The 27,469-nt window shown below is 42.1% G+C and overlaps 1 protein-coding gene across 4 annotated transcripts; it reads left to right on the forward strand.

The window, feature by feature from the left end:
- Positions 1-1,202: 1,202 nt before the first annotated feature.
- sept7b (septin 7b) lies at positions 1,203-27,469 on the forward strand. 4 transcript variants are annotated; one of them, XM_017686185.2, is made up of 15 exons: positions 1,203-1,357; positions 2,429-2,430; positions 5,471-5,573; positions 10,170-10,276; positions 13,782-13,882; positions 14,817-14,951; positions 17,778-17,895; positions 18,708-18,800; positions 19,597-19,693; positions 20,133-20,184; positions 20,817-20,942; positions 22,095-22,115; positions 23,889-24,024; positions 24,770-24,915; positions 26,574-27,469. In XM_017686185.2, exons 1-15 carry the CDS (start codon positions 1,354-1,356, stop codon positions 26,611-26,613), a joined length of 1,281 nt encoding a protein of 426 aa, XP_017541674.1. In that variant the 5' UTR covers positions 1,203-1,353; the 3' UTR covers positions 26,614-27,469. The 4 variants fall into 4 exon arrangements, with proteins under 4 accessions (XP_017541674.1, XP_037389949.1, XP_017541672.1 ...); XM_037534052.1 differs by lacking the exons at positions 1,203-1,357; positions 2,429-2,430 and adding exons at positions 4,734-4,883; positions 5,255-5,256; XM_017686183.2 differs by lacking the exons at positions 1,203-1,357; positions 2,429-2,430 and adding an exon at positions 5,176-5,256.

Raw genomic sequence — 27,469 nt, forward strand, 5'->3', positions numbered from 1 at the left:
TCTCTCCTCTCTGTTTCTATCTCTCTCTCTCTCCTCTCTGTTTCTATCTCTCTCTCTCTCCTCTCTGTGTTTCTAGCTCTCTCTCTCTCCTCTCTGTTTCTATCTCTCTCTCTCTCCTCTCTGTGTTTCTAGCTCTCTCTCTCTCCTCTCTGTTTCTATCTCTCTCTCTCTCCTCTCTGTGTTTCTAGCTCTCTCTCTCTCCTCTCTGTTTCTATCTCTCTCTCTCCTCTCTGTGTTTCTAGCTCTCTCTCTCTCCTCTCTGTTTCTATCTCTCTCTCTCTCCTCTCTGTGTTTCTAGCTCTCTCTTTGTGTTTCTATCTCTCTCTTTGTGTTTCTATCTCTCTCTTTGTGTTTCTATCTCTCTATCTCCTCTCTGTGTTTCTATCTCTCTCCTCTCTGTTTCTATCTCTCTCTCTCTCCTCTCTGTTTCTATCTCTCTCTCTCTCCTCTCTGTGTTTCTAGCTCTCTCTCTCTCCTCTCTGTTTCTATCTCTCTCTCTCTCCTCTCTGTGTTTCTAGCTCTCTCTCTCTCCTCTCTGTTTCTATCTCTCTCTCTCTCTCTCCTCTCTGTTTCTATCTCTCTCTCTCTCCTCTCTGTGTTTCTAGCTCTCTCTCTCTCCTCTCTGTGTTTCTAGCTCTCTCTCTCTCCTCTCTGTTTCTATCTCTCTCTCTCTCCTCTCTGTGTTTCTAGCTCTCTCTTTGTGTTTCTATCTCTCTCTTTGTGTTTCTATCTCTCTATCTCCTCTCTGTGTTTCTATCTCTCTATCTCCTCTCTGTGTTTCTTTCTCGCTCTCTCTCTTCTCTGTGTTTCTAGCTCTCTCTCTCTCCTCTCTGTTTCTATCTCTCTCTCTCTCTCCTCTCTGTTTCTATCTCTCTCTCTCTCCTCTCTGTGTTTCTAGCTCTCTCTCTCTCCTCTCTGTGTTTCTAGCTCTCTCTCTCTCCTCTCTGTTTCTATCTCTCTCTCTCTCCTCTCTGTGTTTCTAGCTCTCTCTTTGTGTTTCTATCTCTCTCTTTGTGTTTCTATCTCTCTCTTTGTGTTTCTATCTCTCTATCTCCTCTCTGTGTTTCTATCTCTCTATCTCCTCTCTGTGTTTCTTTCTCGCTCTCTCTCTCCCCCCCTTCTCCTCTCTCGCTCTCTCTCTCTGAAAAATTTCTGATTTTATCTCCGCGCATCGCGAGATTCAAATTCTTTCCGTTGGCTATTCACCAACACGCCGCGCGCATTCTGCGCAGCTCTGTTCCAGTACAGCTGGGCTCCCGCTACGCAGAGCGCGCACCGTTTTTTGCGGAAGTGGTCTGCAGGGAATGTCGCCTCGGCAGTGATCGGTTACTCGGAGCGGCTCTGAGCGGCGGGATGGGTAAGAGCTCCGGCCAGAAACCCACACAGAAACGGCACAAAGCCCCGCGTTTCCCTTCGGCGCGGTACTGGCCGCGGCTCAGACCAGCGGCCCGGCTGCTTTAGGCAAGCTGCGGTGACGGTTAGCGAGAGACGGACCGAACCGAGCCATTTCCTGCGCGCTTCTCTCTCCCGTGTCGCTGCTGTGAGGCTCGTTAGCGACGCGCTAACAGGCGGAGAAACGACCGAAACAAAGCGGACGAGCTCGCCGGGCTGTAATGCGAGCGAAGCCCGGGTTAAAGCGAAAACCGCGTCGTCGTGTTTCGGCTGTGTGAGTCCGCGCGAGCGAGGCTAACTAGCCTAGCTAACGTTAGCTGGAGCCCGGGTGCCGTTAGGGCCTGACTGACTAGCTTAGCTAACAGCTAACCGCGCTTAGCTTTACCTCGAGTGGGGAGTTTGGTGTTTTATAACATTCACTGCTGGTAAATGTTTAGACCTGCTCTCTTAAAGGTTCTCTTAATGGTTCTGTTTAGAGCCATGGTTCCTGTATAAAGCCATTTCATGCTGAAAGGGTTCTTTACATGGTGAAAGGGTTCTTCATATTGAAGGAGAATGTGTTAACTTATGGTTCTAGCTATGTAGGTTAGCTTAGGATGTCTGAAAATGGTTCTATATAACCTAGCACCACAATGGGTTCCTCTGTTGTAACGAGCTTGGCATCGTAACAACAGCAGGACTCTTGATGAAGCTTAAAGAACCATAACACATCTCCATCAATCTGAAGAAGCGTTTCACCAAACAAGTTAATAGATGAGCACCTAAAGGGCTCTAGATACAGGTAACGGTTCTAAGGGTTCTTCTCGGATGTGCCATCCGGCTGTGTGTAGGAAAAGTGGTTCCTATCCTACTAAAGGTTTGCTAAAATAAGATTAAGTGACTCTTATTAGTCCCACAACAGGGAAATTTCACCTCCGCGTTTAACCCATCCGTGAAGTGAAACACCACATACACACTAGTGAGCGTACACACACTAGGGGGCAGTGAGCACAGTTGCCCGGAGTGGTGGGCAGCCCTATCCGCAGCACCCAGGGAGCAGTTGGGGGTTAGGTGTCTTGCTCAAGGACACCACAGGGCCGGTTCCCTAACCTCCAGCCCACGACTGCCCCGTTTCCAGAATCGGGGATGCATTTATTTCATCTAAAGATCTTCAATTTACTGCCTGTTTAACAGTGTTTTCACGAGGGGATCGGTTCTCAAAAAGACACCTGAAGTTTTGATGCCTTAGTATTAATCCGCCCACCCGTTTTACTGAGAGATTACGATTAATTGACCCTTATTAGTCCCACAATCGGGGAAATTTCACCTCCACATTTAACCCATCCGTAACGTGAAACACCACATACACACTAGTGAGCACGCTTGCTTGTCTTGCTCAAGGACACCTCAGTCATGTGCTGTCAGCTCTGGGGATCGAACCGGCGACCTTCCAGTCACGAGGCTGGTTCCCTAACCTCCAGCCCACGACTGCCCCCAAAAATTACATTAATCGCCAGGATAATTTGCTTAGATGTCAAAGACTTCTGGCACGAAATGTTGTGAGCACTGTCAATTACGACCTACTGAAGGAAGAACGTAAGCCTGGCATTAAAACGATTTCAGGAAATCAAATATCGACCTAACAGATCTTCATTTTTGTAAGACTGCACAACCTTGAGCTTGCTGATAAAACTCTGCCAAACCAACCTACAAGACAAGATATTAAATGGTAACATCAATAATGTTGATGATCTTGGGGCAGTCATGGGTGGAGGTTAGGGAACTGGCCCTGTGACCGGAAGGTCGCCGGTTCGATCCCCAGAGCCGACAGTCCATGACTGAGGTGCCCTTGAGCAAGACACCTAACCCCCAACTGCTCCCCGGTCGCTGTGGATAGGGCTGCCCACCGCTCCGGGCAAGTGTGCTCACTGCCCCCTAGTGTGTGTGTGTGTTCACTAGTGTGTATGTGGTGCTTCACTTCACGGATGGGTTAAATGCGGAGGTGGAATTTCCCCGTTTGTGGGATTAATAAGGGTCACTTAAAAATATGTGGGGTTTTTTTGTATTAAAGGCATTTATCAAGAAACAACAGCTTCTGGAAACTGTTCACACATTAGGATGGGACAGACGCATTCTGCTGTAAATGAGTCCGTTCCTTTTTAACGTATTAGTCACGGTTCAGTGCCGGTTCCCCGAGCTTAGGGGCTGTTTTTCATTCTGATGAATTTCTAGTACTGCACTTGGTAAATGTTGATCGTTGGTTTTGAGCAGCGCCGCCTGAGGCCGAATGAAGAGATTTATTTCCAGGGTAATGTGAACCAGCATGCAGAACAAACGATGCTGCTGACATTAAGGGAGCAGGCGGAGCGGAACAGATGATGTTGCCGTGTGACCGCCTGCTGATTGTGCTGTCGAGTATCATCTGAGCTCATCTCTCTTTCTGTACTTTCTTCTGTACCACCTCAGCCGCTGCTTTTTGCCTTTTGAGGAGAAGTCCAGCCAAAAAAATGCCACCATTACTGACAGTGAATGACCGCCAGTAGGAAATGGGTAGCGTAAGGCGGGTTAGATCAAGGTTCGATCACGCCGATTGGTTCCCCTTACGCTTTTCATTTAGCCAGCAGCAGCGTTTATGTCTACGTTATTACTTTGAAAAAGAGTTTAACCAGTTTTTCAAAGAGTGATTGGTATATTTTGATTGTTGACGTTCGATCAAAAGTGATCAGAGTGGTTAGGTGTGAAATATAACGTTGTAGGGAAACTTACTGACTTGGATTTGTTTACAGTGGTGGTGATGGGAACCAGGGTTCGTAATTTCAGCAGCGATACTGCTGCTTTATTCACTGTGCTAAATATCCAGTGAACCTACGTTTCTGTTGAATTTCAGTCGTGAAATTACTTTTTTGCTTTAAACCAACTTGGGGCAGTCATGGGTGGAGGTTAGGGAACCAGCCTCGTGACCAGAAGGTCGCCGGTTCGATCCCCAGAGCCGACAGTCCATGACTGAGGTGTCCTTGAGCAAGTGTGCCCTCCGATCCGGGCAAGTGTGCTCACTGCCCCCTAGTGTGTGTGTGCTCACTATAGTGCATGTGGTGTTTCAGTTCACGGAGGAGTTAAATGCGGACGTGAAATTTCTCCATTGTGGGAGTAATAAGGGTCAATTAATTAGTTAGTTAAACCTAAACACTACACCAATGTACCGTAACGAAATGTGGTTCCCCATATTGTTCAGTGGAACACTTTTAATGCCCCATGGAGTTCCTACAGTTTCTTGTGTCATTTGCAGGATGTTTGGGGGAGGATGGTCTTTGTCTGAGTGAGCTACTCGAGAACGTCAACCTGTTTATCATTCAGTTAGGTTTTAGTCCTAGTTGGGGGCAGTCGTGGGGAACTTAACCTAACCTAACTGGGAGGTCGCCGTTTCGATCCCCTTGGCCGACAGTACATGTCTGAAGTGCCCTTGAGCAAGACACCTAACCCCCAACTATGGGTAGGGCTGCCCACCGTCCCAGGCAAGTGTGCTCACTGCCCCCTAGTGTGTGTGTGTGTGTGTGTGTGTGTGTGTGTGTTCACTAGTGTGCATGCATGTGTGTGTTTCACTGCACAGATGGGTCAAATGCAGAGGACTAATTCCTCTGTGTGCGAAACACAGTTGGCTAAAAGTTCGGAATTCAGTTTGTTGCTTCCTTGATTTTTCCCAGACTGTTTGTTTTTTTTCTGACTCATGCTGCTGTGCCTATGCCTGGGATACTAATATCTCTCTCTCTCTCTCATCCCTGTTTCTTCCTGTGGATGCCGGGACCTGCTAACCGTCACTCGATGGCCTTATTTGACCACATCACCTTTGGCCTGTACCGGACGTTGCTGGGGTTTGAACAAATAGCAGTGAGTATCAGGCCTGGATTGCAGTTCCACAACACTTGGCCTTTAAAATGTGACATAATAATCCAAATATTGTAAACACCGTTCATCTTGTTTGCTTTTGTGGTCGTGTAGGTTTTGTAGCTTGAAGTGCTTTGTTCAGAGCCGTTTGTTTTCATGGTGCTGTGGTATAAGTTGAATTAAAAAAGCCAAATGTGTTTGTGTGACTTTCCTGCAGCAACAGAAGAATCTGGAGGGGTATGTTGGCTTCGCGAGCCTCCCCAACCAAGTTTACAGAAAGTCCGTGAAACGCGGCTTTGAGTTCACACTAATGGTTGTGGGTAAGAAAACATCTTTTTTTTGTTTTATATATATTTATATATATATATATATATAAAATCTGCATGATGACGTCGGGTTTAGACGTCAGATTAATCACTGTAATAGACTGTCTTGTAGAGATCTGTGCTGAGTGAAGACTCCCGCGCGCTGTACTTGCGTGCACTTTGAATTTCCTGTCTAGTTTTTGAGCGTTGGCCAGCTGGGTGACTGCGTTCTTGACATTCAGTCTAAAAGCTGTCAGGATAAAACCACACAGGAAGCCGGGGTTGAAAGGCAGTGATTTCACATCCTGCCTAAGTTTAAAAAAATGATGCCTTTTGAAACGCAGGCCTGCCTTTCTAAGTGGAACGGCTGACTTCGAAGGGATGGCAGTTAAAGCAGTTTATTTGGCTGGGTCTCTCTGCTTAAACAGCTGCGGTGTTTAACCGAAAGCTTTAGCTAGAGACGACACAGCGACGTCAGCAGGACACGCTGGATTGGGTGTAGAAGGGAAAAAGGAATGAACGAACGATTGAATCCTGTAACCGATCCGTCATGAAGGAGCCCTCAGTGATGCTGTTCTTGTTTGTCAGCTGTGTGGTTCTTCCTGTGGGGTTGGTAGAGTGATCGAGTGGTTCTTAGCCTACTTTTAAGTCATAGATTGGGTTTAGGTGAAGTGCTTCGGTTAAAAACGGCTCATTTTAAAGTTTTTTTTTAAAGGTATTGGCTGATTTCTCAAAGTCGTGTCGGTATTAGAAGAGAAAGTGGCATCATGGCGAAAGGTTGACTTTTTGTAAATGGGTTCACATTAAGATGAATATATTTTCAGTGCTCTTGCCTAAAGAAATTGGTGGCAAATGTAGTGAGAAATAGATGCAAGATATACGATATGATATGATTTGATATGCCTGTTAACAACAACCATTGCCTTTTGACCCAGCGTTTCACATTTTGGCCACAAAAATGCAGAACCCGTGATCCAAGTGGTCACTCGACTTGATGTTTTTTGCGTTCTTGTTCCCTTTTAACACGCAGAATCCAGTCAGATGATCAGATATTGTCGTAACTGTAGCCGCTATGATAGTGGAGTGGTTTCTGTGGTGGACGTTCGTCTTGAGCTCGTCTGCTTGGCGTCTTGGACGCTGTTCCATTGGTACAGTTTGTCACTATTAGTATGTGAAATAAGGTGTTTCTGATGATATGAGCAGACCAGCTCAGTAGAGTGACCGTCACAGTAACCCCAGTGGCAGTGTTCCTCTTAAGCCTGGAATAAAATGTATGTTTTTAGATTTTTTATTTATTTAATTATTTATGTTTTAACCGTGCCTGGCTGTGTTTTTCCGACGCATGCTTGTTATTGTAAATATGATAAATATGTTTATTATTGCCCACAAATTTTTCATTTTGGCCTAGACTAATTAGAATTTTTAGACTGAGGTTTAATCCAAGTCCAAGCAACCAAACCAATCAAGTTCAGCATGGACTGTGTGAAAGTTTGACTTCAACGTAAAAAAAAAAAAACAGATCATAAAAGCTTTATTTTATTTTTTAGGGTGTATAAAAGGCTGCTAGTCCAGTGCAGTGTTGTTTACCACAGAAGCAAAATGTTGCCGCTTACTGCAGCTAATTAAAGCCGTAACGTATGAATTTTTTTGCTCTAACATCCTAACGAACCAGTATTTTTGACCTGTGGCACATCGCCCCATCTACATTTCAGCAAAGTCACCCCACGCAAACTTTCCGATGCTGTTTCTCAGAACGAAAAACCAGAGAGCAGCTGAAACTCCTGAGTTCAGGTCTCCATTAATGAGGCATTGCGGTTTTCGTTTGATGTCTTTGAAGCTGTTTTGAGCCAAAGCATAAAATTGATATTTTCAGTGTTTATACAGCAGCATAAGAGAAGGGATAACTGCCTAAAGAGCAGATAAGGCCGAGAAATGTGCCTGGGGTGCAGCTAAAAGATGGTATTTTGATGCGATGCTGCTAACCATGCTTGAGGCCAGTAGACAGAGCTGTTTCATGAAGACTTCGTGTTCAGCGCATTCCTTCAATTCCTTCGTGGGTTGAACTGTCCTCCAGAGATCTAATCCATAGAACCAAACAGCCGGGATTTAAATTCCATAAAAATAATCTTGTGGTTATCGCTGTGGTTTGTTGAGAAAAGTCCTTTGAGCTTCGGTATGACTTGGTGTCGAACTGCACAACATGGCATTGTTATGGGAACGTTGGCTTGTGCAGCACTGATGCTGCAGAACTGTGCAGTATGGAAATGAACCACATAACTTAGAATTGATCTATCAGTGCGTTTCCAGTGTAATCAGTGTCTAATCTCAGTACTAGCATTTTGTCCAAGTCGTGCAGCCCTGATTTAGTGGACTTCACCTAGTTGTTGCAGAGGTTGCGTTCGGTCGCGGAGCCTGGCTGAATCTGACTCTAGCTGTGCCAGGAACAATTAGCCTTGGTTAATGTGCTAATGTCAGTGTGTGAGGGTACACAGATAAAGGTCTGTCCAAGTACTGACCTCCACTCGCTATCTGGACTGCGCTTGTCGTGGGCTGGCGGTTAGGGAACTGGCTCTGTGACCGGAAGGTCACCGGTTCAATCCCCAGTGCCGACAGTCCGTGGCTGAGGTGTCCTTGAGCGAGACACCTAACCCCCAACTGCTCCCCAGGCGCCGTGGATAGGGCTGCCCACCACTCCGGGCAAGTGTGCTCACCGCCCCCTAGTGTGTGTGTATTCACTAGTGTGTATGTGGTGTTTCACTTCACGGATGGGTTAAATGCGGAGGAGGAATTTCCCCGTTTGTTGGATTAAAAAAGCATCACTTAAGTTAAATAGTTTTGGTTCGGTTACGTGACGGAAAAGAATAATCTAAGCCGTAATGCATCACACTTAAAATCAGGCGGGGTTTTTTCGCTCATTGCTCTTTATGTCTTTGTTCTGCATCCCTCCAGGTCAGATTATAATGTAGGGTGAGGGTGCCCTTTGTTCCAAGGACGACGCTTCGGTGATCATGAAGCTGAGAGCTGTGAAATGTACCCAGTCGTAGAAAAAACCTGTTTCACGCCAACAAAACCTTTTCAGGGTTTTTTTTTTTTTTTTTTTTGGAACTTACAAAGTAAAGTCATGTGTGGCTGTTGGAGCAAAACCTTGCATGTCCATTTTTCCTCTTTCTTTTTTTTCTTTTTAAACGCTAGCTGCCCTTCTTTCCTCATACACATTCAATTCAGAATGATCCAGCGTGATGTTACGTTAACTTTCAGTAAGAGTTAAGGACGTCTTTTGTTTCTCCGGAGAAGATACGGTTTTGGAGATGCAGTGTTTCTCCCACAGTGAAGATCTGCAGAGATGTAACTATATTAGTGACCCAGAAAGCTGAAACAAGTTGAATAAATAAAGCTGTGCAGAGACTTCAACCACAGAAATACGCTTCCTTGGACGACCGTGGTGGCGTCGCGCCACTTCTTGTTTGGACCGTCGGAGATGCGGCCGCATCATCTGAGGTCTGCGGCTGTGTCCTCTCACATGGATCTAGTTATTCTCATTCCCTGCCAGGAGAGAGACGAGCGCACCTCACAAAGGCAATGAGAATCAGCTGTATAATAGGGCCATTCTGTGCTTTGGCATGGGCTGAACACTGCTTACACTGTCATTAGATTAATGATTCTCTAGGGTCACATTCAAGCCTTTTTATACAACAAACAGACCATTTGTGCATCTACAAGGAACTAAGCAGAAAGATTTGTAGTTTGAGGTTTTAGTTGGAGGCGTGTTTGAGAAGAGTTAGGACGGTCCACATCGGACGGACCATTGAGATGCTGGGGCTGTATAACAGAAACCTCCTATCTTTTGTCCAAAGTCAGGATCTGACCAGATCAATGTTATCAATATAAAAGACCAAAGTGCAACAAACTGGACGGTAGGGATGTTGTGACAGTGCCCCGTGCTGTTTATCGGACAGCCGCCACTCAGATTTCATTTTTCATTTCCCAGAGTTTGGCCAGCCTGCCAGCGTTATTCCTCCTAATAAACAACCACACGTTCAGCCGTCTCCATCGTTCACCGCCGTCACTGCAGTGTTTCATCTGTCAAGTTTTCATCAGCATTAAGAAACGAATAAGAGGCAGCGTTGGAGGTCGTGTCTGCCTTGTCTGGGATTTTTAAAAAGCAGAGTCGGAGAATTAAAAGTCTCCCAACTGAAACCACCATTTTGCAATATAAGTAAATGTTATTATGCCAGGCGTAGTTGTAGTGAACTGAGCTGCCCTTCACAGCAATAGAAACTGATGATTAAAACAGAAGTTTTATTTGCACATTAGGACGACCCCAGTGTTCCTGCAAAGTTAGGACGGCGTTTAGGAGTTTAGGACAGTTAGGATGCTTGTATTATACTCCTGTCCTAAATTCAGTTGTCGTGGTGACTAAATGTTTGTTATACGGCCTCAGGTCAACCAATTTTCCCTGAAATCATTGTCAGATGTCTTAATGCAGAAGATCCAAACTAGGCCTATGAAGACCCTCAGGCTGCAGACTTGTGACGAGATGGGTTGAGAAGCACCGCTCTCACATAAATAAGATGAACTTATGTTCCTTTTTTTTCCTTTTTGCAATTTCAGGTGAATCAGGGTTGGGCAAGTCCACACTGATTAACTCTCTCTTCCTCACGGACCTGTACTCCTCAGAATACCCGGGACCGTCACATAGAGTCAAGAAGACCGTTCAGGTACTGGGCTAAATGTTCACTCTTAATGATCTAAGAGGTTCTCAGGTGAAAGACTCCTAAGAGACTAGTCTAAGGTCTTACTTGCATTTATTTATTTTTTCTTTGTTTGTTTCTGTGTTTACTTGTTTATATTTATATTATAGACCTTATAACTATATTATAGTCCTCATTCTGTAGTAGGTGGCATGACCATATTAGGAACTCCGGACTCTAAGCTCTTTCTCTGTTAGAAAAAAAATTCTCTGAATATCACTGGATCATCTGAATTTGAGTTCGTTTTGGTGAATAAATATAAATATTCCTACAGGCAAGTTCATACCGTTGTGCACACTTGCACGATTTGACATCATAAGACTGCAAGCCTCACCGAAATACCCCCCCCCACACTAACAGGCTTCGAATGTATAATAATAGCCCACAGTTAGAGTAGCCGTGTTGGTGTATAATAGTGTTAAAGTACAGTAAACATCATTTCATTGTGCAGGAGTGAGTTTTGGGTTACTTGTAGTATATATGTAGCGTTATTTATATTTCGACTGCTTATTCTGGGAATTCAGGGAATCCACTGACATTCGGGAGGAAAATGTATATAGGACAAAAAGTATCAGGTTTGGAGCACCTCTGTTTACCTAAGGGCACCATGGCTGTGATTTTTGGACACTCCATTCATTTTTCCCATAGAGAAATCTGTTTAGACCAGTAGGTCCTAATATGGGCGTGTTGATGACTACAGAATTCCGACGTGTTTTCAAAAGGCTCTTTAAACTGTAAATATGGAAATTCGGGCCATGTAGCTCGAGTCTTTTTATTTATTTTAGCGTTGTTCTTTTTGTTACAGGTTACAAATGATAAAATATAATAAATGAATTTAGTAGAGCAGCACTGCCTAAAACGTTCAACAAATACATCAGTAATAATCATTTTTTACGTTTTTTCTAAGCAATTATCTGCCAATACAGTATGATTCTAGTATAATCATACATCCTAAAAAAAAAAAAAAAAAAAAAAGTAAAGATGAGTCCAAGAAGGTGGGACGCAAACTCTGCAGTGTTTTACTTAATACAACTGAGAAAGAACTCCGGCTTGTGTCATGATGAATTGAAGAAGCCACACCACTTAAGTGTAATACAAACATTTTATTAAAGTGATAACTTACAGTTTTAGTCCTATAGGTCTGTCCGGTGTAATGTTACGTATTTATATAAATTTATATGAACAGTATAAACTTTTCCTTTTAGTGTATAAGTCTCTGCATGGGTTAGCTCCCAGCTATTTGGCTGAATTGCTTGTGCCCTATGTTCCGGCACGGGCCCCAAGATCTGCAGATCAGCTTTGGCTGGTGGTCCCCAAGTCGAGGCTGAAACAGAGGGGGGACCGAGCGTTTGCTGTGGCTGCCCCGAAACTGTGGAATGAGCTGCCGCTGCAGATTCGATTGGCACCCACTCTGTCACGTTTTAAAACTAGTCTTAAAGCTCGTTACTGTTCCATGGCTTTTATGTCATTTGTTTTGTCTCGTTTAAATTGTTTTACTAGTAACTGTAGTTTAATGTTTGTATTTGTGCAGCGCTTTGGTCAACTAACATTGTGTAAAATGTGCTCTATAAATAAATTGACATTGACATTTATTTAGATTATTTAGTAGAGTGAAGGCTTGAAGTCTAAAATCAGGCCTTCTGGACATTCAATAAAATCCTTACCTGGGGACAGCCCAACTTTTTACAGTGTTTTTAGGCTCAGTAAGATCCTGGCTTCATGGGACTGTTGCACCAGAGTCACTCTGGTTTCCCAGCATACCACAGTAATGGTACATTGCCTTATGCTACGTGTTACTACTTGCAGCTTCAGGAGACAGTGTCAGCTTTTTCTTAGCTTCACACCTGACTTTTAATGTTTTTCTCGGTTTTCCCCATCAGATTTGGGGGAAAAGAGTGGAGGCATTGGGTGAAAAAACATCCAAGACCTATTCATGTGTCTGTCTTTGAACTGGACCAAATGCAGTTTGTGTGTGTGTGTGTGTGTGTATTTGTGTGTATACATACATACATACATACATACATACACATACATACACACACACACACACACACACACACACACATATATATATATGTATATATATAATTTTTTTTTTTTTTTAATGTATTTAAAAAAAAAATGTAGGCACCTGTCAGGTGGTCAGGTGTGTTTAAAAAAATAGAAGTGGGATATTTAATGTAATAAAATGCCTGAAAATGTTTTTTACTATTAGAGATGTTAAAGTTGAGGATGTGTGAGCTTAAAATAAGCTTGATCTAGTTCCACATTCAGAAGATGAAGTGATTGAAATGTTGAACTGTTTTAAAGAGGAAGTCTTTTTCCGCTGTGTTTAAAGTAGCCACCTGTTGTCTAAATGTGGGCATGCAGCTCACATCAACAAAGGATATTTCCTCTTTTTCGGACCGTTCTCTGTAAACCCTAGAGATGGTTGTACCTGAAAATCCCAGCAGATCAGCAGTTTCTGAAATACTCAGACCAGCCCGTCTGGCACCAACAACCACGCCACGTTCAAAGTCGCTTAAATCCCCTTTCTTCCCCGTTCTGATGCTCGGTCTGCACTTCAGCAAGTCGTCTTGACCACCTCTACACGCCTAAATGTGTTGAGTTGCGGTCGTGTGATTGGCTGATTAGCTATTTGTGTTAACAAGCAACTGAACCTAATGTACCTAATAAAGTGGTCGGTGAGTGTACACTGCTGCAATGTTTTTCAGCTCTGAGGCACAATTGGTTTTACCAGCCTTAAGTTTAATGTTTTGCAGACATGAAGGCATATTTAGGACTTTATAAAATGGTTATTTCACATAGATTTAGTTTTTTTATTAAACTCTCAGCTCAGAGTGTAAAATCACTACACACATCTAAAAATGAAGTGATTTCACTGCTGAGTAATAAAGTTACTGGACGCCAAATTGTCAGTTCAGTCAAATTTAATGAAATGCCATCATTAAACATGATATAAAATCATCATTTTGAGAAATACAAAACAAATCAGTTCAGAGTGTCACATCTTGTCATTTTGTAAACAGTAATATAAACTGATTTTACTGTGGCGTTAACTGGCGGAGCAGCGTGATCGTACCTAAACTGTACTGCTATGTCGACACAAATAGCTGACTAGACTCGGCTCAGATCGGGGGCAGGAAAGCAGTCTGGAACATCTGTAATCAAACTGAAAGATGATGCCTAAAGACCTCGTTAAACACTGAGTCATCATGTATTTTAAACTAATGCAAAATAGTCCATCCAGCCAACAGCCAGCTGTGAAGACGCACCTACAGAAGTAGCCTGGGTTAATAAGACTGGGTGTGATATTTAAAGACCGCTCTGATCACTTATGTCTGTCAACATAGCGTTTACCCTGGATCAAAGGATACCTGTAATGAGTCTAAGTGACTATATAAACCATCAGGGAGTCATGAAAAGCATTTCCATAGTTAAGTCTATAAATGCTGTGTGCTCTGTGTTTCAGGTAGAGCAGTCCAAAGTGGTGCTGAAGGAAGGAGGAGTTCAGCTGCTCCTCACGATGGTGGACACTCCTGGTTTTGGAGATGCTGTAGACAACAGTAACTGGTGAGTGTGTTCATGGTGCCTTCTTTGCACTGCTTTGGTGGCTGCCTGGCTGATTCGTTTTCCACAAATTTAAAGCAGTCCTCTTTAGTAATCCAAATTGCGGCCGAATCTCACAGGTAAAGTATCATGTTACAACTCTATTTCAAAATATCGGGATTGCGATACGCCTTGCAGCGTGTTTAAAAACTCATTGGAAAACCTCAGTGTGGTTTAAAATTGGTTCGTATTATTTAACAAGAAATATTATTCATATTTGTTGAACTTGATAGATACCCTCATTCATCAAAATGCCTACAAATCACGGTTTTGTGATTGGTCGGAGGGCTCATTTGCATGATGATTGACTGCCCTGTTATGTGTTTCATTCAAAAAGTAGTCTGAGCTAATTCACTTAATGTCATTGCGAATAGGCGGAGCTACATTGTGACAGACATATCGTTGCTGTGGGAACGAAACCTCATATCTCCATTTTTGCCATTTTTCAGTTTTTGACATAATTTCAAAAAATGCTTGTTACTCTTTACATTGTAAATTTCACGACAAATGGACTCAAAGAAATGGCCCAAAATTACTTGGGGAAAAAACTCTGGTTCCATTGACTTACATTAGAAGTGCAGTCGGTTTTTTCCTTCTCCTGTAAATTTACCATTTTGGACATACAAGGTTTTGTTCCGACAACAGCGATATGTAGATGTGTTGGTTTTTGTGACGTTAGGGGAGAAAAAACTTGAAAACAGGCTGTTTTTGCAGAATGGTTTGCATATTTGGGCTGTGGGGAGTACACAATGTCTTTTGAAACTTGTTTATTATTTCAAAAAAGTGAAAAAAATCAGCTTTAAATGATCTGGGCCCTTTAATATGACAAGTTATTCTGGGTAACAGGTGAGGTTATAAGAATGCCTGCCCTCAATCTGCTGTGTGTTCTGTTCTGTAGCTGGCAGCCGGTCATCGATCACATCGACAGTAAGTTTGAGGATTACCTGAATGCAGAGTCACGTGTCAACAGGCGGCAGATGCCGGACAGCAGGGTCCACTGCTGCTTGTACTTCATAGCACCCTCAGGGCACGGGTAAGAGAGAGAGATGTTAAGCTCTTTACACCGTGTGTGTCGAGCTCTTCACTTAACCATCTTATTTCATCTGTTCCTCCAGCCCTGCCATCAGTCATTTGATTGAGTTTAGTTAGTTTGGGTTTTTGGTTCTAGGATATGTATTAGGTATGAGCATTTTAAGCATACGACCGCACGTTTTTCTGCGGTTCTGCTTTGCACGCTCAGTGAAAAAACATTAGAAATGTACGAGATATTTTACAGTTTCATTCTTTATACATCTCTTCTTCAAATGCCTGATTGAGTTAAATGTTCCAGTGTTTAAATACTGAAATCGCTTTTTGCTTGGCTACATTGCCTCACAGTTTAACAAAGCTGTCAAGGCAACGGTTTTACTCTTGTTTACGATTATGTAGGTCATGTTATAATTTGTAAAACTTTGCCCTAATGTAAGCACATTGTTAAGGATGTGGTTAAGAAGGCAGAGCATGGTTATAACCGTCGCCGACTGTCCTGGCTGTAACCGTAGCCGACTATCCTGGCTGTAACCGTCGCCGACTGTCCTGGCTGTAACCGTGGCCGACTGTCCTGGCTGTAACCGTGGCCGACTATCCCTGGCTGTAACCGTGGCCGACTGTCCTGGCTGTAACCGTCGCCGACTGTCCTGGCTGTAACCGTGGCCGACTATCCCTGGCTGTAACCGTGGCCGACTGTCCTGGCTGTAACCGTAGCCAACTATCCTGGCTGTAACCGTGGCCGACTATCCCTGGCTGTAACCGTGGCCGACTATCCCTGGCTGTAACCGTGGCCGACTATCCCTGGCTGTAACCGTGGCCGACTATCCCTGGCTGTAACCGTGGCCGACTATCCCTGGCTGTAACCGTGGCCGACTATCCCTGGCTGTAACCGTGGCCGACTATCCCTGGCTGTAACCGTGGCCGACTATCCCTGGCTGTAACCGTGGCCGACTATCCTGACTAGAACCAAGAACAATGAGAGAATATTTCTTTGTTCTCAGTTTTGCCTTGACAGACTTGCATGCTTACATATCATCCCCTGAGAAAAGCTTTACATAGAAGAGAAGTCATCACCATTACTGCTGCGCTGGTTAGCTCTAGTGTTAGCGTTTGCTCATTATCTCACGTGATGGGGCAGCTTCCGTTACTCCTGCGCAGTAACCCAAAGATTTCCATTGACTATTTTTAAATGACACACGTTTTCAAAAGTGCACCAGATGAGCTGCTAAATTTTTGTTCGTGCTGCATCTGTGCACCAGTTTATCATATTTGAATATTATAATTGGTATAGTTGGTTGATGTAGTGTAGTGAATAACACCCCTGCGCTCTGAGCTCACCTGCCTGGACAAACACCCTACACTACACTTGTCAGTCTTTGGGCAAGACTCCTAACGCCGCCTTCGCCTACCTGTGTAAAATGATCAAATTGTAAGTCGCTCTGGATAAGAGCGTCAGCCAAATGCCATAAATGTAAATGTAAATAATATATTGTTATCAGACAAAAAGCTCTTTCTTTTTACCCTGTCGTTAACCAGATATCCATTCAAATCTTAATAATATTTAAATTAACTATACATAAAAATATAAATAAAACTCGGAATGCACATCTCTAGTCTATGTGCTGTGTGTTAGGTTTTATTTTTTAATTTAAACATAGGCCTTACTGAGATCCCGCGAATGTCGTGAAGGACTATAGACATAAGCATACAAAACAATCTCAGCAGCTGATAAGGCTCTGGCACCAGACTAACAGCCTTCTGTGTTATCGTGTTGTATCTAAGCGTAAAGTGCCAAGGGCACGTGCAGCGTGAGGAGTTACCACACTGGCACACCCATTTCCTACTGTTTATGGATGTTTCACAGATAATGGTCAGATAATGAGGCCCACTATTTTCATGTTGTTTATAGACGCATACCTAAGGTCTGGGAATTATGTGTAGCCTTTTAAGGCCTGTTGAATTGTGCATATGAAGTTATTTAGATGTTCTGTTTAGCTGCAAAATTTATCAGTTACAGTGTGAGAGTAGAGCTCTGTGTCCAACAGTACCTGCCTCAGACCTTCACAGTTTAAGGATAATAGTACTGCCAACTAGAGTTTGAACAATTTGGGGGGGGGCATTAGCTCCAGGCCCATTTATTGTTGAGGCTAACAGCATGACCATTTTTTTTACTTAAATACTGGTATGAATACCAGACTACCAATACTTTTATATTGTGATTTTGATATTTTAACAATTAATAGTCCAGGTCTGCTTCTACATCTGTGCACTGGTGAACATAGGACGGTGTGCATAAGCTGGAAGTCGTCTCTGGGATGTCCAAGCACACTTTTACCTTCAGCTGAGAATTAGTAGGACGTGCCGGAGTAAAATACGGACACGGAGACACAACCAGAGTCTCTGTAATTTGTTCCATGCTATCTGAACACTGAGTGCATCAACTCATCACTGTAGACTGTTATCACAACTGGCAGGAAATCGGACGCACTCACAGTTAGGCCGAGAGGAAAGGTCACTTCAGTTTCAGCCCATATAGCTGAGAACTCCAGAATCTGGTTTGCAGGAATGTGCTCTACTTTTCTGGCGAAGGTTTGTGACTAGGGGCCGACTTTAATGACCAACTTTATGGACCAGTCTTTTCTCAGATGATTGGCTTTTTTTTTATTGTAGTCTGTACAGCTTCCATGTTGAGCTTTACAGACTGTCCCGTTCATGTTTCAGTCAGTAAACTGTCTCCTCCTCTTTTTATGTCTGTGCTTCATCGCAGTTATTTTGTGTGGAGGTTTTATTGTCGTTACTTGGTAATAATCCATCGTGTTTGCTCACTTAGGCTGAAGCCGCTGGACATTGAGTTTATGAAACGGTTGCATGAGAAGGTGAACATCATCCCACTGATTGCCAAAGCGGACACCCTCACCCCAGAAGAGTGCCAACAGTTTAAGAAACAGGTTCGCTTACTGAAATCTTCTCTATCTTCAGATCGTCCCAGCTAGCTTCCGTCCTCTCACCTGCGTTCCAGTTCTGCTTGTCTAATTCTAATGCGAGTCAGGAGTGTTGATGCCCTCGGAGCCGCCTGTCCTGTGGCTGTTGAGCCATCTGTTTGAGTATAATCTCAGCAGGAGGAGAGACACTTGGAGAGAAAGGCCTAAATCCCAACCTGCTCTTCCTGACCACAAAGATTATGCCTAAGAATCTGTGTTAAATGAATAAATTCAAGGCAGTAGTGCTGCATAATATGGGAAAAACATTGGTGGAATCAGTAATATGTTATGGTTACAGATCTGCATTATGGTGACAAACACTTTATTGCATTAAATAAATATATAGATTTTTTCAAAACACCTTTACTAACTGTGGTTTGTCAGGATTCTCACAGCACACAGTAAAAACCACTCTAATTGGTTAGAGGACTGTTATTGCAGCCATCAGGATTGCAGGATATCAGTATTGCAAAGGCTGATGTCACGATAATGATCACAAACAATATATTGTGCAGCTCTGTGAAGGTGTTTCTCTTCTGTGCAAGATACAAGTACTTTCTTTGTCTACTTTGTTCCAGCTCATCTGAAAGTTTCCAAGTTCTTAAGCTACAATTGACTGCCTTCCCAAAACTTAATCATCACCCAGCAGCTCCCAAGATTCATTTTTAATCTCCAGAATTGAAGCCTGATTTGACATTGTCTTTGCCAGGACAGGCCCAGAGTTTGTGCCGTTTCTGTGCTGATTCATGATTTTTATTTTATTTTTTTTCTAATTTCAGATTATGAGAGAAATCCAGGAGCACAAAATCAAAATCTATGAGTTTCCAGAGACTGATGATGAAGAAGAGAACAAGCTTGTGAAAAAGATCAAAGTCAGTCCCCCCCCCAAAAAAAATCATTTATTTTTTTTGGGCATTTACTTTTATATTTCTGCAAGTTTAACTTCACACACTACACATTCAGAAGATTGGAATAAATAATATAATGTAAATAATTGTTAATATAAAGCCAGCGTGGCTGAAGATGCATGTAGTAACAGATACTGTGTGTTATGCTGTTACAAATTTATGGTTTCTCTGTCAACTAATTTCTAGGAAGCTGTGAAAATGAAGAAATGCTAGATGAGCATTTCTCATAATGGCTGAGAAAGAAGTTGGTCTAATATGAATATCCAAAATTTATTGCATTTGAAAAGTGATGATCGGATCACAGGCAGATTATGCATAAAGAAATTGATGTTAATAGATCATTACAGTGGTATTTATCAGTCACTAACTTCCTGGAGTTTCCTAAAAACCTATGAAAAATATTAAATAAATACTAAATATTTAAAGTTTATGAAATAAAACTTAACCTTAGAATATCTTCTAGCTTATAGTATTTAATAATACACTGTACGAGTTAATACTGAATAAAATAATTACTAATGTGACACGATTCCAACCTTTGAATGGAGGTTTATAACTACACGTAAATGGGAATTAGTGCGTCTGCATAAGAACGTGTACGAATTAGGTACTGTAAGATCGTGAGAACCATATTGTACCATATTGTATGAGTCCTATTTACCGTATAAGGTGTGTGACTTGGCAGTGATGGTGTGAAAGCTGTTCTTTCTGTGTAGCAGCCAGATTAAAAGCATTCACCCGTGTGTGTTTGTGTGCGAAGGATCGGCTGCCTCTGGCTGTAGTTGGCAGCAACACCATCATCGAGGTGAACGGGAAGAAGATTAGAGGGAGGCAGTACCCGTGGGGGGTGGCAGAAGGTACGCCAGCCAGAACGCTCACACCAACACCTGCTCTACCTCGCGTTCCTTAAACACACAGGCACTCTGCTTTAAAACGCCTAGCCTACAGTCTGAGACATCCATTTAGAGAAACGGTATGTTTAGTTAGTTAGTGACTCCATCAGTATAAGGTAGTTATTATGCCTTATTTAAAAGGCAGCCAAGAACATTGTTTCACCTCTTATTCTCCAGGGTATTTTGGTTGTATGGATGTGTTAAAGTTCAGTTTGATTTACTGAAGAATAGATAAGATGAACTGTGTTGGTTGGAAGCTGTAAATACTGATCAGTAGGTTTACATACCCTCAGATGCTTAAGCCTTTTACATAGTACTGTATACACTGAGTCGTAGTTAAAAAAATAGCTCAGTAGATTACAAAATATGATATTTCTCAAAAAATTTGTTTTCCTCCCTGCAGTTGAAAATGGAGATCACTGTGATTTCACCATTCTACGAAACATGCTCATCAGGTAGGCAATACATGTTAGATATGTCCTAGAAATACACACATTACTGTTTAAATTAATGTGATAAGTAATATTAGACGAGCAAAATGCAGGATCCTAACTACCATATGAGTGTCATGATTCAGATTCAACACAGTTGAAAGTGCTGTCTGTAATACTTGTAACTTGCTATGTAATTAAAATGTTATCTTCATGCAGGAGAAACTAATAGTGGTGGACGTTGGCAGAAATATTACGTCCCAGTACTTAAGGACACTTTTACAGTAAACAATATGCATTTGATTTTTCTAAGTTGAAACGGACAAAAAGGAACCAGTCATGGAAAAAAATAGAAATACGATGATTTTTATTCAGCCTTTCACATATTGTGCAGCACTATGTTAAATACGGATGATACCCACTATATCGGAATCAGAGTACTTTATTGATCCCAGAGGGAAATTGCAGTTGTTACAGTTGCAACCATTTATGTAAAAGAATAAACGTTTTAATAATTTAAAACATATACACAAAGTCATATTGCAGCTTGTGAGAGAGTGCTGTGGGATTCTCGCCCATGGCAGTAATGATGTGTAAAAGCTTGGCGTGGTATGAGCGAAGAGCCCTATTTGTTCATATAAGCCCTTTCCTCCCAGGACCCACATGCAGGACCTGAAGGACGTAACCAACAACGTCCACTATGAGAACTATAGAAGCCGGAAGCTTGCCGCCGTCACCTGCAATGGAATGGACAACAACAAGGCCAAAGGCCAGCTTACGAAGTGAGCGTTTCATTGTTTACGTAATTAATGACTTACAGTACAAGTGGCTGCTCATGGAATGAGTCATTTCCTCATTTGTTATTTGAATGGTCAGTGTAGGTCTAACCTTAGTTTGCAAACTGGACTGTATCCCTTTTGAGGGGCGAGTTTTGCACCACTTGTGTTCACACTCTTCTAGACAGTTTTAGAGCTGCATCTTTGGGGACCGTTTATGGGGATAAGGCAAAAATATACCATTAGGGTGTAAAGACATTATCATGATGCTTCACTCTGAGTTGGGCAATGTGATGATGTTTTATTTGTATTTGAGAGAAAAGAACCAGTACTGCCACATTTTATAAAATATAGAGATTTTTATCGTGTGTACTGCACTAAATAGAGTTAAATAGGACTAATTATTCTTTGCAATGAAACATGCAGCTGTCTTTAGGTACTGATGACGTTCATGATATGTTAAAGTGTATTGTGATGCTACATATCTCAATAATGATAGATATCATCTTATTGCCCACCTCCAGTTTATTTATTTATTTATTTATTTTTATGTAAGTATTAGTTCGTTTCATTCTTTGTTAGTCACATTCCTTTTTTTGTAAGTTCTTCTTTTGTTTGTAGTTAGTGATACTTTTTCTAAACATGCCAGATTGGTATCAGTGGTAAGTTTATTTTTTTTTTAATGATTAATTATTCATAATAGATGACATCAGTCCTTGGTTTTTAGTTGCATCAGCCAGTCAGCACTTTCTCTCATTGAAATTGATGCTGCTGCATCTCGGTTTCCTGAGTTTCGGCTCTCTAACTCTCCTTATTTGCAAAGCCAATCGCATTTGAAAGTGGTTAACCTGTTCTGGTCGAGTCCCAAGCTTGCGCAAGCACTCACTTGTGTGCGCATACAGAAACTCAGACTAACGCACGCACACGTTTTGCTGCCCTGCAGCAGCCAATAAGCTGCGTACCCAGAAATCAACACTAACTGAACGGCTTACTACACGCCTGCGGCAGGAAGCCACAGCACCAATATGCTCCAATTTTGTCATTTGCCGTTTGTGCTTTTTCACCACTGTTGATTCTGATTATAGCTTTTTTGTTGTTTTGCTCCTCAGAGAATACTATGATTTCGGCGTGCTAAGTTTGTGTGTTTCTGTTTTGTAGAGCTGACTCGGTTGAAGGCATGTAAGTGGTTGTTTTTTACTTTGTTTGTATTCTTCCCAAAGCCTTGTGTCATCTTTGAATTGCCTCCTCCACTGGTGACGGTGCCCCCTGGTGTCTGTGATGGATGTTTTTTTTCCTGCTTTTTTCCTGCTTGAGAAAAGGTCCACAGAGTAAAACGTTAGATGCAGATCCTTTTAGATTGGACCAGCTTTGCAGCTGAGCTTGGGGTTGTATTGCTGATAAAGGGCATGATTACAATAAAGCGTGTATAGAGCGTAACTAGGGTAGTAGAGCTGGGCATTAATTAACATTTATTAACTAGGAGACCACGCTACACAGTATGAGGAGTATGTGGACACTGTTTACTTGTAAAATACTTTATATTTCATTGTATTAATGCATCTCTGCCATACTGCCTTATTACTGATACTGATTATTGAGTATTGGCTGATACAGAGACATACTTTTAAATCCAATTCAGTGTTTTAGTCACTTAAGCACTTCACCATCATGCTTAAAGTATTCACACACTCTTCTGCCCAGCAGCTGCCATCACACAGTGGCTTCTCCGTTCTTTCGATACAGCAAATATGGAGTGTCTGAAAAAGGGCCTGATGTTAAAATGTTCATGCTTCCTTTTTTAGCTGTTTAAAGCATTCAGCACTAAAAAAGAACAATTTTCAAAAGTTTAGCAGTGCTTATAGCTTGTGGCTCAAGCCACAATGTGCTGTGATACTGCACAATACACTCAATACAGTGCAGTACAGTCAGCTGTGATACAAAACAGTACACTACGGTACAGTATGATATGATGCTCTGATATAAAAGAAGCAGTATGATACAATACAATACACTATGCTGATACAATAGGATATGCTGCAGTCTGATTCTGTATTACATAAGAAGTGTTGATACAGTACTGTTATGTACTTCATTCATCTTACAAGGAAGATTTGTCATTTTGCTGCCTGTCAGGGAGCGGCTCTGCGTCGCCAGCAGACGCTTGGATTCACTGCATATTCATAAACATGAAATCATATCATTTTAATGGATTCATTACAGAATCTGATCAGATTCGTTCTTTTTTCTTCTTTAATATTTAATCCAGTATTTTCTACTGTTATCAATACATGGTATCATATCAGTTCCATCTCATAATTTGTTTAAATGCCACAACGGTAACGTAGTTCATTTATTATGTTCGTGGTATTTTCCTGAAACATTTAATTAGTAACTAGTCATTTCTTTCCGTATTGCCCAGCTCCCTAGGCTGCTAGGGGAGAATTTCTCTGGCTCATCTGCTTTATGAGGACTTGTGTTGGGCACAAGTGCTGTAGGAAAACTTTCAGCCATTGGCTTCGCTCAGCTATTGTCTGCTCAGCCTACTAACTCCAATCAGCGCTCAAGCTTTTGCTCGTAACATGGAATCCTCTCCCTAGCCTGTGCAACACCGGCTTCCAGGTTTGCAGCCCCTGAAAGAACTGGAACGTTGGATGGAATTTTATGTGCCTCTCCTCAGAGAACCTGCTGCTAATCGTGAGACCTTTGTAGCGCTGACCTTCGTTGCAGCACCTTTCGGTGGTGAAATCGAAGACTAAGAGCTCATCATGATTAGTAGTGGGTGATTTCTGCTGTCCTGCAGGTGTTGGTGTCCCCTCAACCCCCCACCCCCCATTCTCTCATCACTGTAGATGAGTGAAATGACTCTGTATAGAGGAGGAATCATCCCTCAGGATTGGGAGTTAGACGCTGTATTGACTGTGTTGTTCTTGTCTGTGCGAATGCATCTGCCAGGAGCCCTCTGGCCCAGATGGAGGAGGAGAGGCGAGAGCACGTGGCCAAGATGAAGAAGATGGAGATGGAGATGGAGCAGGTCTTTGAGATGAAAGTCAAAGAGAAGATCCAGAAGCTGAAAGACTCGGAGGCAGAGGTATTGATAGCAGAAGTGCTCTGTTTTTTTTTCCACTTTGCTTTTAATGTTGAATAGTTTTGCTTTTTCCATAACAGACTTTATGTGGAACCGCTAAAGGCGGGCGATATGGCAAATATATAACATGCACAATATACATCACATTGAGTTTGATGAGGAGACAGCAGTGCAGAATTTGCAAAAATAACAAAAACAATTTATTTGATATTGTACATACTGCACTGTACTAAATTGAATTGAACAGTGTTCTTTAAAGACTGATATACTGTGAAATGTTCCTATGTAATGTGATTTTGTGAATTTATCATGATGATGATAAATATCATGATATTGCCCACCTCTAAAAATGGGTAGCATGGTAGATCGGGGTGTCTAGCTCTGTTTCGTGGGTACTGAGTCCAGCGTAATTGATTTCCCTGTGAAACACACCTGATTCAACGGAGCTCTTTGCCTACGTTTAACCCTTGTGTGGTGTTGGGGTCTGTGGGACCCATTTTCAGTGTTTACCAAAAGAAAAAATGATGTGATTATTATTATTTCAACCTCAGCTTAATAGCTTAACCAGCACCCTAGAGCTTCCTAGTCCATTTAAAGCACCTTTTCAGTGTTGTCTTGGTTCCGTTCATGCACATGCTATAAAGAGAGTATAACCAAAGAACTGGCTTATGATTGTAGTAACACTTAAGCTCTAAACCCTGAGAGAGCTTCTCAGCCCCCTGACCTCTCTGTGCTCGTTCCACCCCAGCTGCAGCGGCGTCATGAGCAGATGAAGAAGAATCTGGAGGCGCAGCACAAAGAGCTGGAGGAGAGGAGGCGCCAGTTTGAGGATGAGAGAGCCAACTGGGAGGCTCAACAGCGCTTCCTGGAGCAGCAGAAACTTGACGCGTCCAGGTGGGCATCTTGAACACACACTCACTTTTGCTGTGTATCAGTGTCGGAAGACAATTTCAAGCTCTTCAGAATGTTTATATCATTTAATTTCCAGTAATTCAATACAATAATGGGTTGAGCGGAACCGAATCGCTGAGCATTCTGCACGTATTTGCTACAAATGAAAATGTGAACATTTTCCAGCACAATTCAGCCAAACAAACTTACCCCACAGACATGGTTAATCAACAGAGAACAGAAGTTACGTAACAGATGGGGGTGAAAAAGTCGCTAAACAGGTCTTATAAATTGATGCGAGCATAATTAATTCAGTACAGGTTCTATGTTGTTCGGCAGACTTTCCATCCTGAATACATGTATGCATCAAGTCAGACATCTTGTTTACATGGCATCTATTATGCTTTAATTTGTGCATAAAATTTCCAAGAAAAGCAGCTGTTTTCAATTTATATGGGAGGATATAGCCTTCTCTTATTGTTTACTGAGGAGGCCTTAACACTTAAAACCAACCACAGCTGTGCTTTAGCCTGGCGCGCCCTCACTGTGAGGTGTTTACGTGCTTTCAAATTGTGAGTTCATAGTAATAAACACTTCAGATGAGTTATTTTCACTATACGAAAAAGTCATCAGGGTTAATCCTGAGAAAATTGCGATTGCTGTGAAAATCCAGAGGTGATGTTGCTATGGGAATATGATAGTGTGATGACAGCATGTTCTGCTTGAACACCCATGTTGGGAATATCCGTGTCGCATTATTCCCTGTGTTAAGTTGTGCCCAACTCCCCCTAGTTTTGCTATTAAATGCCAAATAATGATTCAGTTGTTTTGCAGTAATATTAACTTCATAATATACATAATATACACATCTATACATCATTCTGGAAACATGTAATATTTAATCTTTTACCATGTCCTGCCTTCATAGTAATTATTTGAAAATTGTGGACTTTTACAGGACTAGCATATTAAACTCATTTCATATATATACTCACCGGCCACTTTATTAGGTACATCTGTTCAGTTGCTTGTTAACACAAATAGCTGATCAGCCAATCACACGACCGCAGCTCACTGCATTTAGGCCTGTAGAGGTGGTCAAGACGACTTGAAGTGCAGACCGAGCATCAGAACGGGGAAGAAAGGGGATTTAAGGGACTTTGAACGTGGTGTGGTTGTTGGTGCCAGACGGGCTGGTCTGAGTATTTCAGAAACTGCTGATCTACTGGGATTTTCACGCTCAACCATCTCTAGGGTTTACAGAGAACGGTCCGGAAAAGAGGAAACATCCAGTGAGCGGTCAGTTGTGTGGACGAAAATGCCTTGTTGATGTGAGAGGTCAGAGGAGAATGGGCAGACTGGTTCCAGATGATAGAAAGACAACAGGAACTCAAATAACCAACCAAAATCTCTGAGGAACATTTCCAACACCTTGTTGAAAGTCTGTCACGAAGAATTAAAGCAGTTCTGAAGACAAAAGGGGGTCCAGCCTTTTACTAGCAAGGTGTACCTAATAAAGTGGCCAGTGAGTGTATATCTGCAACTAGATTGTTTAATATTAGGGCAAATATTGATTCCAAACTTGTGAACAGGTACATACTTGACTTTTTATGTATTAAAACATTCACTGAGAAGTAACATGCTTTATTTGCCTCCCACAGGACTTTGGAAAAGAACAAGAAGAAAGGGAAGATATTTTAAAACCATTTTCAGGATGAGCAGGTTGTTTTCATCGCCACTTTTCCCCCAGACCAGTTATTTCAGTGAGTGCTGCACGTTTTCGGCTGAGTGTCGTCTGTGAGTGCTGCTGGAGGCAAACAGCTGGGTGTGGACTAAAGTCCGCCTTACTTTAGGCAAGCCAAACCCTTATAAACGTGTGTACATATATATCGAATTCTATACTCTTCATAGTTTTCGTTTCCCATTTAACAGCAGGTGTCCACAGTTATACGCGACCGTCAAACAATCATCTTTTCGGCGGTTACTGTTGCCAATTCCTTAAATTTCCAAGATGTCAAACAAAAACACAATTTATACGACAGACTGTACCTCTTTGTTTTCAGTATGCATAAACCTCATTCCAGAAGACGTTTTAACAGAGGGTGGTTTGAGAAACTGTTAAAAACTTACATGAATTGACGAGCAAAACTTGTTTTTTGTATGTGTTCATTGAAAGTGTTTTGTCTAGTCACTATCCTTGGACCACCTCATATAACTTCATTAATATTTCAGTTAGTTTATTTTTTATATATAAATGTATATGTATCCCGAGCCAGCTAAAATAATATTTTTTCTATATCGTAGAATACTCGGCAGACCAGTTTTGTAAAAGAATTGACAGGTTCAGCTGTAATCCTGTGATAAAAGGGTGTAAATCCTGTATATCCGTAACCCCACCCGTTATACTCCCAATATGACTTTGTTGTAGTCTGTGGTAAAAGCAAGCTCACAGCGTATTTCCCCCCTTTGGTTATGTACTCCGTATTTTTTAAAATTTATTTTTCATTTGTTATTGTACAGCCACTTAATAAACGTGTGATATGGATTGAGGTAATAA

Source organism: Pygocentrus nattereri, chromosome 24 (assembly GCF_015220715.1).
Source record: "Pygocentrus nattereri isolate fPygNat1 chromosome 24, fPygNat1.pri, whole genome shotgun sequence".
Taxonomy (NCBI): domain Eukaryota; kingdom Metazoa; phylum Chordata; class Actinopteri; order Characiformes; family Serrasalmidae; genus Pygocentrus; species Pygocentrus nattereri.